We start from the raw sequence: 17387 nt of genomic DNA, 5'->3' as shown, positions 1-17387 counted from the left end.
AACTTTTTTTGGTTAAAATTGATCCCAAATCAATTACTGAGCAAGTACATAACCAATCAGTGTTGAAAACTATTCTTACATTAGCTCGATTCACAACGGTAAGATTGTAATAATGTTTTGTGATTTGAGGTTCGGGTCAGTTTCTGTGGGAAATTGGAGTTTGCGTCATTACGTCACGTCTGTATTCATAAAGAAGGTCGGTAGTGCGATTTATTGTAAAACTATTTTTTCCTCAGCCGTTCAGAACAAAAGTGGCAAAAATGTTACGTACTTGTTCAGACGACATTTTCCGGTTAAACTTCTTATTTTGAACAAACTTCCAAGACGTTGAATCAGTAATTGTGAAGTAAGTGAAGATCCACACTGGTGCGGTGACTGACAGCCACACAAACACCTCAAAACATTAGATTCGTCCGCGCTGAGGAGCCGTGCCGACGCACAACCCATGTGAGGAAGATCATTCCACAAATAACTGCAATTGCAGGTTTCAAACAGAGATGGAGACAAAGAGGCAAACTTACAGACTGCAGCTTTAATAATTAATCAGCATATTTACCAGAATGTGAAATGAATTCTGAACATTTTCTCTTTTCATGTGTAGGAGTTTGTGAGCATTAATGTGTTAAAGGAATAATGATGGGATTTTCTTTGACTGTTTTCTTCATGTTGTTTCTGTCGCTGTTGGAGAATTTCTCCTAGTTTTCTCTTGAATCCTAATGGAAAGCCACTGGAAACTGATTTCTCTGTGCTTCTCTCAGGCGTCACTCCTCCTAAAGTGAGCGTCCTGCCGCCCTCCAGCGCAGAGATCTCCTCTCTGAACACAGCGACACTGGTGTGTGTGGCCAACAAGGGCTTCCCGTCAGACTGGAGCCTGAGCTGAAGGTGGACGGGAGCAGCAGGTCTCAGGAGAGCAGCGCTGGGCTCCTGGAGAAGGACGGTCTGTACAGCTGGAGCAGCAGCCTGACTCTCTCTGAGGAGGAGTGGATGAAGAGCGTCTCGGTGAGCTGTGAGGACACACGGAGCGGCCAGTCTGCGTCCACTGGAGACACTGTGAGGAGACAGCAGTGTTCAGAGTAGATCTGCTGACTATATGTGTGCTTTTTCACTCTTGATTTTATTACAATTCAGTCAATAAAACATAATTGTAACATTATGTCCTTTTTTGTGTCATTTTTGTTTCGGCTCTTTCATTGGATCAGGGCTTTAGCTCATATTTTATAAATAAACTTCACTCAGTGGAGCATGAAAACACCTGCAGATACATGATGAAACGAGATCTGCTCAATTCTCAGAGGAACACAATCACAAATGTGATGCAAATGAGTTTAACTCAGTTTCACTGTTTGACTTGATATTCTGAGCCATATATATATATGAAATAAAATCAAATGATATGATGTCAGAGGATTGGAGGCAATAATTAAATTAATAAGGGAAATAAAGGAGATGATTTCCTGCCTTCAGAGACTGACTATAGCGTGAACCAATAACATTTCAGTGCGGCTGTGAAGGATCATTTCATTGGTTGATCTTCAGAACGAACATGCACCCTCTTCATTGGGACAGAGCCATCAAATATGTTTGTTTCTTTCCTGAATGATTCAGTGTTTTGAACAAATCAGTTGATTAATAATTGATTGATTCACTCATAAAGTCAGTCTCTTGTCTCCATCTACTGGCGTAACGATGTAACTTGCAGAAAGAGTCTGTAAATCACCAGCACTAATGCTGCAGGTAAACACATCTGTCGTGTCCATGATGGAGGATCTGTTTCTGTCACAAGACTCGACTATGAACATCAGGACTTCTGAAATGAATTAAAATGGACATAAAGGTGGAGATGGAGTGATGGAGGGACGCAGGAAGAATATTCTCACTGGAGTGACGTAAGCTGCTGTTTATATATGCTGCTCTTGTGTTATGATTGACAGCTGAAGATGAATGAACATACATGCTTCTGTTTACAACTACATTTGCTGAAGTTTGTGATTGTGTTCAGTTTACAGTGATCTAAAGAAACCTTTCTGAGAGAATCTCTTTATGATTTAGAGTGTCTGTTGTTGAGTGTGTGTGAAAGTGTGTGAAAGTGTGTGAAAGTGTGTGAGCAGCTGCAGTATCAGTTCAGTCACTGTGACTCTGACTGACGGAGGTTTTTGTACGACTCTTTATCACTGTGTGAATGTTTCATCACCCTCACAGTCATTATCAGAATCTGTTCTGCAATGGAAACTCTGACAGTAATAATGTCCAGCATCTTCAGTCTGGACTCCACTGATGGTCAGAGTGAAATCACTGTTAGATCCACTGCCACTGAATCTAGATGGAGTTCCTGACTCAAGTTTTTTTACAAAATAAATCAGGAGTTTAGGAGCTTCTCCAGGTTTCTGTAAGTACCAGGCTAAATCTTCATCCCCATCATCCCATCTGTACACATTACTGCTGGTTTTACAGTTGATGTTCACAGTTTGTCCTGGTTGAGCTGCTGTCATTGAGGGACTCTGAGTGACGGTGATCTGTCCTCTACACTCTGAAACACACAACAAGAAGAAAATCAACTCAAAACTTTGACAATATACTTGAAGAACTGAATTGATATCAAACTTGTGCTCCACAAACCCTGAGCAAACGCTGTGAGAGTCCAGATGAAGATGATGATGAAGGTCATGTTGATGAAGATTGTTGTGTGTGTCAGTGATGAAGTGTTAAACTCACAGCACTATAAACACTCTCAGAGCACTGAAGCATCTGATCAATATGCAAACACACTCCAGATCATTTACCTGAAGACAGCAGAAACACTGTTTTGTCATTTAGTATCTTTGCTAATAAATTTCTATTGATCATTTTCAGAAACAGACACTCCTGATTGACTTCATGTTATTTTGGGTGGATCTTCTCCCTCTAAACACTGTTTTAATGATCAGTTTCATTCAGACTTTGATGCTGAGAGCATTTAATACCTGTGCTGCAGATTTGATATCATCATGATACTGTAGAACAGGTCAAAGGTCATCCAATAGAGAATGACCATCTAAATCTGGCTAAAGATTTCATTATAAAGCAGTTTAAATCACTTGTGTTTGTAAATGTGATAAATGTAGTTTTTGACTGATTATAAAATTTCCTCCTCCATGCAATAACAAGTATTTCTTTTAAAGATGAATATTTAGTGTGTGTTTTCAGCTCAATCATGTTGATGTTGAGAAGAGCTGCTGTTGAGTCTCATATCAGTGTGTGTGAGTGTCGTTCGTCTCTTTCTCTGCTGGAGTTTGTGTTCATTTGAGTGTGACGGAGGTTTTTGTACGACGCTTTCACTAGAATGAAGCACTGTGGTACACTTTCGGTGGAGGAACTAAACTGACCATCAGTAAGTCTCTAAAATTCTCTAAAAATCTTTATATATAATTGTTTTGTTTTTAGATTATTCAAACAAGCAAAGTTTTAAATATTATAAAATAGTTTAAATAAAAAAGATATTAACTGCAATATTTCATGGTGAATTTAACTGTTTCATAACTTCTTTAAATTTGTCTGCTATTTTACAAATACATGTTTATATTCAGTGATATTTCATGATATTTATCTTTTTTCATTGCAAGGTATATTTTGTTGCTTTTATATATTTATTTCTTTTTACAAGAGTAATTTCAGATATTATATTAACTAACATTGTTTGTTTTTTAATATATTGATTGCAATATTTTCTGAAATTTTCAATTATTTCTCAAAATACATAATTGTGTCCAAAATTCTTGGTAAATTTAATAATTCAGAAATTTTGTAATGCATGAAACAAAAGTTTGATGATACGGACAAAATAATTCTAATTTTGTAGGCGTCATCATCAGACAAAGAGAAAGATCTGAAAAATTCATAATTTTATCTTACATTTGCTGATAATTATGATTGTGAGTGTCTTAAGTTAATAATGAAATGATCATTTAAATTTGTTTTCTACATATAAATCATCAGTTTGTGGACAATGTTTTTAAAATGAGTTTGAGATTAAACTGAACCTTATTCAGAAAAGATGAAATGACTGTAATATTTGCTGTATATCATGTCTGCTTCAGAGAACTGATTTATATTTATTCATATATCTTATATTTCATATATTTAGTAGCAGTGAATATTTTATTTGAACTGAGAATATTGAAATTTAAATGCAGGATCATTACTATGTGGTTTATGAAAGAAAGCAGTGATGTGGAATTTCTGTAAAGATGAAATGATTGTGATTTTTCCTCCATTACTGTGTGTGACATCTGACTAATTGATGATCTAAAGACGTTGGTGTTGTTTGTGTGTGTTTGTGCAGCTGGTCCCGCAGTGAAGCCCTCCGTGTCTCTGCTGCCGCCCTCTTCTCTGCAGATCTCTGGAGACTCAGCCGCACTGCTCTGCCTGCTCAGCTCTTACTCTCCACAGGGGGCGACGGTGAGCTGGACGCTGGACGGGTCAGAGGTCAGCGAGGGGGTTCAGACCAGCGCAGAGAGCGAGCGGGACGGACGCTACAGCCGCAGCAGCGTCCTGAGCCTCAGCAAAGCACGCTGGGAAGGCGCGGATCGCTTCGTCTGCAGAGTAAGACATGACGGAGCTGATCACGAGGCCTCGTTCCTCAAGAGCTCCCAGTGCTGATGTTTCTCCGGTCCAGACGAGCCGTATCTGAGCGTCCGGCAGGATTCGCAGCAGTCACGTGATTTACAGCTCAATACTGAAGCAGTCTTTCAATGTGCTGCCATTGCTGTTCATTCAATAAAGCTTCTGAACGCGTTACATTTGTGTCCGACTGCATCATTGATCAGTGTGTCGTTCATTCAAAGTCCTGCACTAAAGTTTCAGCTGCTTTTGATTGATTGTAATAGTTGAGAACAGCTGCATTTAGCAGGAAATGTCAAATGAAGCTCTTGGGGTTTGAACATGGTCACTGGAGACGGAGCTGCTCTATTCTGAGAGGATCACAATCACTAAACCTGCCAATGCAAATGTGATTTTCACCTCAAACTCACAGTTTCACTCTTTGATTGGTTCAACGCTCTCAACTGGAACACTTTCACTTCTGCTCATGAGAAATGAGTTATGAGTAATACATTTAGAAACAGCTTTAGATGAAGGAGCTGCTTGAAAAACATCTGCATGTTACTGATACACCATGACTTTAGTGTAGTTAAATGTACAAAAACAAAACAACAACATATGAATCTACATATCAATTTACACACTCTGTTTTCTCTGAATCTGAGCATATTTGAGTCAAACCCGTCTGTCACAGGACAGATCACAGTCTAATAGAGCTGATTTCAGTCATAAGTCAGTTTTGAGCACATGTGTAGTTCCTGTGTTTGTCCTCTGTGTGTCAGTAGTGTGTGAAAGTGTGTGAAAGTGTGTGAGCAGCTGCAGTATCAGTTCAGTCACTGTGACTCTGACTGACGGAGGTTTTTGTACGACTCTTTATCACTGTGTGAACACATAACCACTGTGGCGACCCTGGCAGTAATAATGTCCAGCATCTTCAGTCTGGACTCCACTGATGGTCAGAGTGAAATCTCTGTTAGATCCACTGCCACTGAATCTAGATGGAGTTCCTGACTGGAGGGTGTTTGCTTTATAAATCAGGAGTTTAGGAGCTTCTCCAGGTTTCTGTAAGTACCAGGCTAAAGGCTGATAACCCCAACCCTGGTAAACTTCAGTACTGGTTTTACAGGACATGGTAAATGTGTCTCCTGGACGAACAGATTTCACTGCAGGCGTCTGAGTGGCTGTCACTTCACCAGCTGATTCTACATCATGAAAAATGAATACACATTCAGAATTCAGTATTTACTGAAAGACAATATTTCAAGCACTGAAGATTAGAGTATGTTTAACTTCAGATTTCCTCACCTGTGAAACAGTAGCTAGTGAACAGCCAGATGAAGATGGTGATGAAGCTCATGGTTGCTGTTGGTTCAGATTCTCAGTGTTCAAACTCACAGAGCTTTAAAACCTCCTGAAGCTTGTGCTGTGATGCAAATAATCTCTATGTAAATCTAGGAAATGATTCCAACAGATGAGGCACATAAAACATAACAGTGTTTAGGATCTTTTCTGGTAACACTTTAGAATACTGATCCTTCATTAATGAATAACTACACAGGAACAAATGAGTAATGCATTATTAACACTCTAGTAACTACTATTAACTAACAAGAAACTCTGATTAATGAATTAGTAAGTAATAGTGCTCAGTTGTAGGTGGTAGTTCACTATTAACTAATCAGTAACTACTGTTTTTTCATTCCTCCCAGAGAACTACTATATACAGGTTCATAATTAACATGAATGATACATAATGTATAATTAATTCTAAAATAAAGATCAGGGTAACCCACTAGTAATGACTGAAGTATTACCAAATCCTTAAGAAGGAATTACTAATTATTTGGATCAGTATTCTAAAGTGAAAAGCATGATAACTCTCTAGTAACTACTGAATAGGCCAATTTCACACTTCCGGGTTTTTGGCTTCCGGAACGATCCACGCAGTGTAAAAGTTTTTCCGGTTACAGTGATAGATAGCCTCGATCAGAACCAGCTCGGGAATCAAAGTCGTTTTACGAATTAAATGTCATGAAAATGTTTGAACGTTCTTGGTGAATTATTGGTGAGACTACAGAGCTCTCATTAAGAGCTAAATTTAATAAATAATTCAAAGTGATGGCGGTTAAACTGGTTATATTCTTCGTGTCTGTTTGGCGCGGCTGTGCATTATCGCGCTCCATGTGCTGTACAGACAGTGCCTGCATCTCAACGTGCACACTATCCATCCTAAATAGTTGTGTAATATTCAGTACTATTTAGGGTGGATAGTATGCACATTGGGATGTAGGCTATAGAGTGTTTTTAGTGTCGTGCTGGGGAAGTGATCAGCTGGCAGCTCCCTTATCAGGCAAGCCTGATCCTCTGATTCATGAAACAGGACCGCTCGCACCCTGATATTTCTGGATATAAACACTTAACCTGTTAACTGTCACGGGCCCAACGGTGGGCCCACAGCCATTACATATTTAAAACAGTAATATTCTATACTAAACCTAAACTAATATTGACAAACTATATATCATTTGAAAGCTTAGAATCTCTAGTTTACATATTTGGTAAAATTTGGTAAAATTTTCATTTTCAAAATAAATTACAGAGGAGCAGTAATTTATCAATTTGCAACAAGCATATTTTCATACTTATAAGGCATGTTCAGACCTTTATTTTGAAATAGCGATGAACATGAAAAATCATTAAAGATTGGTTGAAACATGTTTGTTTTCATGCCAAGAGTTCAAAAGATAACATCCATTCAATTTTTTGAGAAAAAAAGGTCTGAAAATGTTTTTAATAGAAAAAAAATTCATTTATGATTGTGGCGGCGATCTATAACCCACAATCATGTTATTTTTATGTTTATTAGAGGCTGAATTCATATCAAATTCTGCCAAACTTCCCATACTACTTGTTTTATGATGTCTACTTCATAAATTGTATGAAAATAATTGAAATATATGGTTCAGATCACTCAAACCATATATGGAAAGGGAGGCGCCTTTATATGGTCAGTAATGGAGCTTGGTTGTCATCTAGTGAAAAAGTGTGGTACTGCACCCAAACTAAATCTTACTGAAAGCTCATTTTTTGAGATATCAACCTCAAATTTGGAACTCAACTTGTTCAGATTTTTGACTTTGATTTCCTTGCAGGTTTAGAATAAAACGTGTTTTGTAAAATATATATTTTATATAAAATATAAAATATTATATTTTTACATTTTACATTTTCATAAACTTAAACTTCTATAACTTTTTTTCTGTTTCACTTACATAAGTTATTTCACTTCTACAATAATTTATTCTACAATAATTTATGTCTATATTCCAAAGTATTCTTGAATTACAACCATTTAAGTTTGGATAGTGCATTTTCTTGTCTAAAAAAAAAGTGGGGGTGACAGTTAACAGGTTCAGTCATCTCTCACTCATATTTTCCTGTCGTCATCATTATAAAGTGTGTATTATACACAGTATTATTGTGTTGTTGCAACATTAATGCAAAGACTGATAGTTGTGTACAGTGTGGTGTTGGAAATTAATTGTCTTAGTTTAATCATTTTAATCGATCAGGATTAGTAATAACATATGCTTGAATGTGGGATGTGATGCCATATGAGATTAACATGCAATATATATTTTTTTAAACGTATTAAACTCACGTCAATATTGTGTAGGCTTTCTCACGACTTTATATCCCCCATTAAAGAATATATTGGGAGTTCATTTTTTTTAATGACTAAATTATATTAATAGTGTTCGTCGTGCGTGATACGATCGGGGAAATTGCTGAATGAGTAGCTGCGTAGCCTTTACTATATGACAGCTGGTAATATAATCCACCTGCCGGTAAATTTGAGCAACGGTCTGAGTGGCTGTATAAGCTACAAACAAGTAGAAAATAATTTCTTTGTAGATTATACAACAGCAACTTGGAAAACAGACAAAACAGAAAAGGTAAGAAGCGATATTTGAGAAAAGAGCATATCAATCTAATAGCCGTAGACGCATAGCGGAACTAACTTTACCCTGCGTCACGTGATTTCCGATTCTTGTGAAAAAGGCCTATAGTAAACTTGATGTTTTTGTACAGTAATTCCTTATGATACATTTGGTAACACTTGAGTAATTATTAGTGGGTTACAATGATCTTCACTTAAGAATACTGATCAAATAAGAAGTAGTTACTTTAGAGTTATATAGTAACTCTTGAGTTATTACTATCCAATACTTTACAAAAACCTCAAAAGTTTACAATGACTTCAGTATGTTACTAGAGAGTTATCATGCTTTTCACTTTAGAATACTGATCCAAATAATTAATTCCTTCTGAAGGATTTGGTAATACTTCAGTCATTACTAGTGGGTTACCCTGATCTTTATTTTAGAATTAATTATACATTATGCATCATTCATGTTAATTATGAACCTGTATATAGTAGTTCTTATATAGTTCTCTGGGAGGAATGAAAAAACAGTAGTTACTGATTAGCTATAGTGAACTACCACCTATACTGAGCACTATTACTTACTAATTCATTAATCAGAGTTTCTTGTTAGTTAATAGTAGTTACTAGAGTGTTAATAATGCATTACTCATTTGTTCCTGTGTAGTTATTCATTAATGAAGGATCAGTATTCTAAAGTGTTACCTCTTTTCTCATGTTATGGGTCAAAAACATTGATTCAGGAATCTGAAGCTACATGCTTCTGATTAATCAAATAAGTATTTCACTCTGAACTCTATGAGAGGGCAAAGGTCACAGGCCATCAAAACTATTAAAATTGCTTTAATCATTAACAATGCATTGAGATATGCATGATAGAGTCAGTAGTTTTGATACATCAGTTGTTTAATATCATTATTAGCTTGATTAATCTTGGAAGGAAAGATGAAGAAGCTCAAGAAGATATGGTGGCAGTTTTGTTAGTTTGATTTGATATCAACTTACACACTCTGTTTTCTCAGATTCTGAGCATATTTGAGTCAAACCCGTCTGTCACAGGACAGATCACAGTCTAATAGAGCTGATTTCAGTCATAAGTCAGTTTTGAGCACATGTGTAGTTCCTGTGTTTGTCCTCTGTGTGTCAGTAGTGTGTGAAAGTGTGTGAAAGTGTGTGAGCAGCTGCAGTATCAGTTCAGTCACTGTGACTCTGACTGACGGAGGTTTTTGTACGACTCTTTATCACTGTGTGAACACCCAGTTACTGTTGACCCTGTGTACACTCTGACAGTAATAATGTCCAGCATCTTCAGTCTGGACTCCACTGATGGTCAGAGTGAAATCTGTTCCATAATTTGCTCCATTGCCAGTGAATCTAGATGGAGTTCCTGACTGTCGTGATCTAATGTAATAAATGAGGAGTTTAGGAGCTTCTCCAGGTTTCTGCAGATACCAGGCGAGACAGTCTCCACAACCCGCTGAACGATCTCCAATTCCACTGCTAGTTTTACAGTTTATAGTAACTGTTTCTCCTGGTTGAACAGCTGCTGCTGAGGGAGTCTGAGTCACAGAAACTTGTCCTGTAATTTCTGTGAATGACATTTCATAAGATCATAATTGCAACAGTTATTAAAGTCAAAGTGTCCAGTACAAAATCTGTACCGAACATCACAAACATGCATATAAATCACATTTTGAGTTAATAAAGAGTAAATGAACCTTGAACAGAAAGAATGAGAGTCCAGATACAGACGCTGATGATCATCATTCTGATTGTTGGTGGTTTAATTTCAGTTTGAATGAAGAAAAGCTCTGAGTGATGAAGTGTTAAACTCACAGCACTATAAACACTCTCAGAGCACTGAAGCATCTGATCAATATGCAAACACACTCCAGATCATTTACCTGAAGACAGCAGAAACACTGTTTTGTCATTTTGTTTGTGAAAGCTTTGCTAGAAGGCAAAAGGCACTGATGACTTGTTGCATTATTTTGAGCCCAGCTATAAAACAATAATGCCTTATTTCTCCAAGACTTAGACACTGAAAATGGTTTTGATTGATTGTAATAGTTGAGAACAGCTGCATTTAGCAGGAAATGTCAAATGAAGCTCTTGGGGTTTGAACATGGTCACTGGAGACGGAGCTGCTCTTTTCTGAGAGGATCACACCCAGATAGCAAACAATGATTGAAATAATGTTAAATGTTAATGTGTCAACGTTAACCTCATTCATTTTTTTTTGTAATTCAGTGTTTATTATTTTTGTTTCATCAGAAGGGTGTGTGAGTGTGAAACACAGTATTCCAGTCTTGTGATTATTGTGGACTATAACTGCACTACTGCTTTATACTGCATATATGTGCTTAGATTAGTTATTTGTTTGGTGATTTGGTAAAGCTCTTTCTCCGATCAGTGGAGCTCTCTCAGTGAACTCGAACAAGCTCCTACAGCTAACAGGCAACGCTCTCGTAACTTTAGCTAACGTTCTGGCAATGTTCTCTCAAAGTTACGAACAAACGTTCTTCCAGTAACATTAATAGAGTGTTTGTTCAACGTTATCTGGTCTTTAATAAAGTTCTCAAAAGGTTAGCACAAAAACATTATTTATACATGTTTGTAGAAGAGTTTTAAATGTTCTCATAACGTTGGAGGAAAATGTTCTCAGAACAAAAATGTGTTAGCTGGTGAATTATATTAAATAGAAGATATGAAAGGTGAAAATAAAATATGGTGTCAGAATTGTGTTAAATTAAGGTTTCTTCATCTTAAATACACTTTATTGCTTTAAACGTGATTATTGTATCATATTTTAGGAACAGTTTAACATCTCAAGTATCAGTTTGAAACTCAATTATATTTCCTTTTAAGTTATTTCATATTCAATCAGCAAATTTACCAGAATGTGAACCATATTCTGAACATTTTCTCTTTTCATATATATAGGAGTTTTTGAGCATTAATGTGTTTATGGAATAATGATGTGATTTTCTTCTTCATGTTGTTTCTCTTGCTGTTGGAGAATTTGTCCCAGTTTTCTGTTGAATCCTAAAGGAAAGCCGCTGGTCAGTGTGATTTCTCTGTGAGCGTCAGCGCAGAGATCTCCTCTCTGAACACAGCGACACTGGTGTGTGTGGCCAACAAGGGCTTCCCGTCAGACTGGAGCCTGAGCTGAAGGTGGACGGGAGCAGCAGGTCTCAGGAGAGCAGCGCTGGGCTCCTGGAGAAGGACGGTCTGTACAGCTGGAGCAGCAGCAGGAGTGGATGGAGACACTGTGAGGACACACGGAGCGGCCGGCCTGTGTGAGGAGACGGCAGTGTTCAGAGGAGATCTGCTGCTCTTCTCACTCATGGAGACCAACAGTGTGTTTCTCTGCAGCACATGAGGGACTCATTCATTCTCCATCAGCTTCAATCGCTTCATCTGCATCTGCTTTCTGCCTTTCACACAAGACTATGTGTGTGATTTTATTAAACTTCAGTCATTAAATGAAATATAATTGTGTCTTTCAGCTCTTCTTTGTGTCTTTTTTGTTTCGGGTCTTTCATTGGATCAGGGCTTTAGCTCATATTTTATAAATAAACTTCACTCAATGGAGCATGAAAACACCTGCAGATACATGATGAAACAAGAACATGCGGCCAAATTATGAACCTCACAGATACAGTGTTAGATTAATTTAATAAGATAAAGAGTGTTATAGTTTAAGTATTTACCATGTGAAAAAACTTGAATGTGTTATATATAATTTAATATTTATGAAAATCTTCACTGTTGAGTGTGTGTGAAAGTGTGTGAAAGTGTGTGAGCAGCTGCAGTATCAGTTCAGTCACTGTGACTCTGACTGACGGAGGTTTTTGTACGACTCTTTATCACTGTGTGAACACAAAGCTAGTGGTGATGTGGAAACTCTGACAGTAATAATGTCCAGCATCTTCAGTCTGGACTCCACTGATGGTCAGAGTGAAATCACTGTTAGATCCACTGCCACTGAATCTAGATGGAGTTCCTGACTGGAGGGTGTTTGTTTCATAAATCAGGAGTTTAGGAGCTTCTCCAGGTTTCTGTAAGTACCAGCTGAAATAGTGCGTCCCAGAATAACTGAACACATCTGTGCTGGTTTTACAGTTGATGTTCACAGTTTGTCCTGGTTGAGCTGCTGTCATTGAGGGACTCTGAGTGACGGTGATCTGTCCTCTACACTCTGAAACACACAACAAGAAGAAAATCAACTCAAAACTTTGACAATATACTTGAAGAAATGAATTGATCTCAAACTTGTGCTCCACAAACCTTGAGCAAACGCTGTGAGAGTCCAGATGAAGATGATGATGAAGGTCATGTTGATGAAGATTGTTGTGTGTGTCAGTGATGAAGTGTTAAACTCACAGCACTATAAACACTCTCAGAGCACTGAAGCATCTGATCAATATGCAAATGAACTCATTCTGTATTTAAATGAGGCTCTAAATGAAGGTTCAGGAGCTCGTTCATCTCATCCTGTCAATCACAACATCAAATATATAAAATCATCAAGATTCTGAAATAAGTTCATAGATAATGTTTTTATTAATATTTATGTGCTATTCTCATTTCATTACTGTACCATTTTATTATTATTTGAATTGAGTTTGCTTCATAAATGATGAACCTTGCAACATTAAAACGTTGCTCTCATATTTTCTTCCCTATTGTTGTGATATATATCCTAGTGAAGTCAATAAATGTAGGGCGGGGCTTGATTTTGTCTGTGTGGAATTGATTGGATGGTTGTGGTTTGCTATTGGTGGATCTCATGTGAGTGACAGGTTGCCCCATTCTCCTTTCAGAGAACAGATGTCGCTGCATGTAGATTACAAGGCACATGAAGTTAAAAAATAATGATTTGCATTCATAAATCATTTATAATCAATATCATAGTATTCCATAAAAAAACATAAATTGTCCATTTTGATTTCATGGTGACTAAATGCAACAGAATCTGTGAGTTTTTGAAAACTTGCAATGGAAGTTTGGCAGGCAGGAGAGGAGCTCCAGTAATGTGTAAAAAATATGCATCACACTTTTTGTAAAGTATAACTATTACTTTTTCACCATCTCATCTGCACACATGCGGCTGAGGGACGACCCCTACTGCAAGCTCTGCGGTCAATTGGGGACACTGGCACATATACTGTCAGGGTGCAAAACGTCTTTAACCCAAGGGCGCTATAGGTGGCGCCACAACAAGGTACTCTTGTCCCTCGCTGACACAATAGAGTGAGAGAGGTGCAAGAAGAGGCCAAGTGGCACAGGTGAGGGGAAAATTATCACCTTCATCAAGGAGGGATCTAGGCCCTTTGAAACTAATGCATCAGCAAAACCCAATCTGCTGCAGGCCACAAACTCTTGGGAAATGAGAGTTGATGTCAGAAGGAGGCTGCAGTTCCCGGAAGTGGTCCACACAGCTCTTCGCCCGGATATCGCTCTGTGGTCAGACAAAGATCGTAAAATCATCCTAGTTGAGCTGACCGGGCCATGGGAGGAGGGCTGTGAGGAGGCACATGAGGGAAAAGCCTTGAAATATCAGCCGTTAATCCAAGACTGCAAAAACAAGAGGGTGGCAGGCATGGTTGTTCCCTGTGGAAATAGGTTGTAGAGGCTTTCCTGCCAAATCAGCATGGCGGTTGCTGTCAGCTTTAGGCATGGATGAGAGGAGCAAGAAGCATGTGACTCATAGGATGGGACAGGAGGCTAAACGAGCTTCATGCTGGATATGGAGTAAGAGAGAGGAAGAAAGCTGGAAGCCAGGAGTAGATGGGCAGTGATTTGGCCACCACTGCCGACCCACCAACTGGAGAGTGTTGTGGTTAAGGGTCGAAACACTCAAGGAAGGTTGGGTACCACCTGATGACATCTGCTGCTGGCAGAAAGCTACAGTTACTAAACTGGTAACTGAAGAAAGCACCCAACATGGCATGAAATTTCCAACCTTGACTGGAGAGCAGTACTAAAACATAATACATTTATATACATATATTAAAAATAAATAAATAAATAAGAATAACGAGTGCAAAGCCACTATATTGATGAATGGAATTGCATTTGTCTGAATCGTCTTAGCAAAGATGTTTTTATAAATAAACAATTACACCTGTTCCAGAAGTGGTCAAATGAGCAGCAGGAAAACTGAGAATTCATTCTTATATAAAGATATAATGAATATGAAATGTCGGTATTATGTGTTATTTTATTAAATTGTTGTTACAATTATCTTGTTTTGTTTGCTTTATGAAGGTCGCCAGCAAGATCAGAGCACAGATTTGATCTGAAATTCAGGCCGCTGGCTCCAAAGGTGGACCCTGACCCAACCTATTCACTTTTCCAAATAGTTCAGTTTGCATACAATGGTGTGCAGTGAAGACAATGAAGGCAGATCAAAACATTGTTGAACATCAAGTGTCCCCATCTAAGCAAGCCAGAAGCAACAGCGGCAAGGAACCACAGCTCCCCCAAAAGGCCTCTCCAAGCATCAGATTCAAACACTCTAGTCGCTGGTCATCAGAGGCTTTAAAGATCTATATTCTATCTAATCCAATCGCTTCCATGTTAAAGAAGCTCAGCAAACCCTTTCCAGCTAAATTCTTCAGCTTCAGCTTGTTCTCTCGCTCAATCCTACAAGCTCACCATATCCACCGCAATTAACACCATCAATCCACTAAAATAGTCTTGCTGCAGCAGCATCTTCTCACCTGATTCCGCAGGAGCCCACTCTGTTCTTACACTGCCGCTCCCACAGGAGCTCCTTCCCTGGCAAACCTTGCCTTCACGGTGCAGCAACATTATCTCCATGCTCTCGCAGGAGCTCAGTATGTCTGGCTGATCCTTCCACTACAGCAGCAACGATGTCCCCTCCACTCCCATAGGAGCCCAGTTCTATAGCTAAATTTGTCCTCTGCTGCAGCAGTAATGTCCCCTCTGCTTCTGCTGGAGCTCAGTTTTCTGAGGAGGGAAAGGAAAGGAGAAGAAGAGGGGGGAAAAAAAAAACCCCTTTCTCTCCACCGCTGACGAGGCTTACCCATCTGATGCTGCGAGAGCCCTCCCGGTCAGTTTCCATCTTTTCTCCTCCTTTGTCCGGCGAGGCTTACCCGTTCTATGCCATGAGTATTGATCTCCCATTGGATGCAGCGAGAGCCCTCCCGGTCAGTTTCCATCTTTTTAACTTTTTCCGTCCAGTGAGGCTTACCCATCCGACACATTGAATCTTGATCTCCCGTCGGATGCAGCAAGAGCCCTCCTGATCAGTTTCCATCTTTTCTCCTCCTTTGTCTGGCGAGGCTTACCCGTCTGATGCCATGAGTATTGATCTCCTGTCAGATGCAGCGAGAGCCCTCCCGGTCAGTTTCCATCTTTTTAACTTTTTCCGTCCAGTGAGGCTTACCCGTCCGACAGAGTGAGTCTTGATCTCCCGTCGGATGCAGCGAGAGCCCTCCCTGTCAGCTTCCATCTTGCTATCCTTCTCTGTCCGGCGAGGCTTACCCGTCTGATGCCACAAGCATTGCTTTCCTGGAGCCTTGGTCTCCCATCTGACGCCGCAAGAGCCTCCCGGTCAGTGCTTCTTTCCTCGTCCGGCGAGGCTTACCCGTCTGAGGCCTTGAACATTGGTCTCCTGGAGCCTTGGTCTCCCGTTGGATGTCGCGAGAGCCTCCCGGTCGTTCTTCTGTGCTTTACTTTCTGCCGTCTACCAGCGAGGCTTACCCATCTGATGTCATGAGCCTTGGTCTCCCATCTGATGCCGTGAGAGCCTCCTGGTCCATGCTTCTTTCCTTGTCCGGTGAGGCTTACCCATCCGAGGCCTTGAGCATTGGTCTCCTGGAGCCTTGGTCTCCCGTCGGACGCCGCGAGAGTCGCCCGGTTGAGCCTCTGCTCTTTACTTTACCCCTGTGTGCTAGTGAGGTTTACCCATCCGATGCCATGAGCATTAGTCTCCTGGAGCCTTGGTCTCCCATCGGATGCTGCAAGAGCTCTCCTGGCCAGGCATTCCTATTTCTTTCATCCCGCCATCAGCCAAAGGAACCCACTCACCTGTTGCTGGGGACCGCTCCCGGCAGAAGCTGAGTGGGCCCCTTTTGGCTGGTCATTCTTAAACCACGTTGCCCCTCGTCTTTCGGTTGGTAGGGCTCACCCGTTTGACACTGAGCATTGGTCTCCTGTCGGACGTAACCAGAGCCCTCCCGATCGGCCACTCCAAATCACGCGCTCCCCGTCAATTGGTCGGGAGGGCCCGTCTACCTGGCGATGCACGATCCCGTCAGAGGCGGCCCTCTCCCTGGACAGCATGCCAAATACGCATAACTTTACTCTATTTAATTATATGGATATGTGAACTCGTGAAACAAGATAAATGTCAGACTGGGTCTCATCTTACTGGATGTTGAATGAAAATGTAATATGATGTTCCTGAAACATTCTTTCAATCATTCAAACACCTTCTGAACAAGCACTGAAAGAAAGAGAAATAAAAACACAAACTACAACTTTCTTCAGCAACAGCCTTAGATGAAAAAAACAAAAAAACAATGCTGTTTGTGAAATTGTTTAATCAGATCTTCAGAGATTTGATGTGTTTTTTTTATCTTCAATTGATTTCATCTAAGGCTGTGGCTGAAGAAAGTTGTAGTTTGTGTTCTTATTTCTCTTTCTTTCAGTGTTTGTTCACAGCAGGTGTTTGAATGATTGAAAGAATGTTAAATTGTTAATCAAAATTAAGTTTAAAGAATGTTTGAGTAACATCATACCTTTTAAAACACGTTCCTCTAACATCAAGAAAACTGGACATGTTTTACATTCCCAGAACCAACACTGAATATTTGGAGAACGTTCTTATAAC

General features: G+C 39.5%; 1 protein-coding gene and 2 gene segments (V, D, J or C); all 3 read right to left on the bottom strand.

Annotated features, from left to right (window-relative positions):
* Positions 1–417: 417 nt before the first annotated feature.
* On the bottom strand, positions 418–6123 carry LOC137014194 (uncharacterized). The gene is made up of 3 exons (XM_067378380.1): positions 5881–6123; positions 5648–5777; positions 418–1048 (listed from the first exon to the last, which is right to left on the bottom strand). The coding sequence occupies exons 1-3, from the start codon at positions 5930–5932 to the stop codon at positions 592–594; spliced, it is 639 nt and encodes a 212-aa protein (XP_067234481.1). The 5' UTR covers positions 5933–6123; the 3' UTR covers positions 418–591.
* LOC137014195 (immunoglobulin kappa variable 4-1-like) lies at positions 1592–2676 on the bottom strand. The segment is given in 2 exon segments: positions 1592–2527; positions 2617–2676. Coding segments are annotated over 2 exon segments (408 nt in total).
* Positions 6124–12390: 6267 nt separating the features above from the next.
* On the bottom strand, positions 12391–12860 carry LOC137013694 (Ig kappa chain V region K-25-like). The segment is given in 2 exon segments: positions 12391–12722; positions 12812–12860. Coding segments are annotated over 2 exon segments (381 nt in total).
* Between the last annotated feature and the right edge of the window lie 4527 nt (positions 12861–17387).

The sequence above is a fragment of the Chanodichthys erythropterus genome, chromosome 23 (assembly GCF_024489055.1).
Source record: "Chanodichthys erythropterus isolate Z2021 chromosome 23, ASM2448905v1, whole genome shotgun sequence".
Taxonomy (NCBI): Eukaryota; Metazoa; Chordata; class Actinopteri; order Cypriniformes; family Xenocyprididae; genus Chanodichthys; species Chanodichthys erythropterus.
This window is presented reverse-complemented; position numbering and strand designations above follow the sequence as displayed.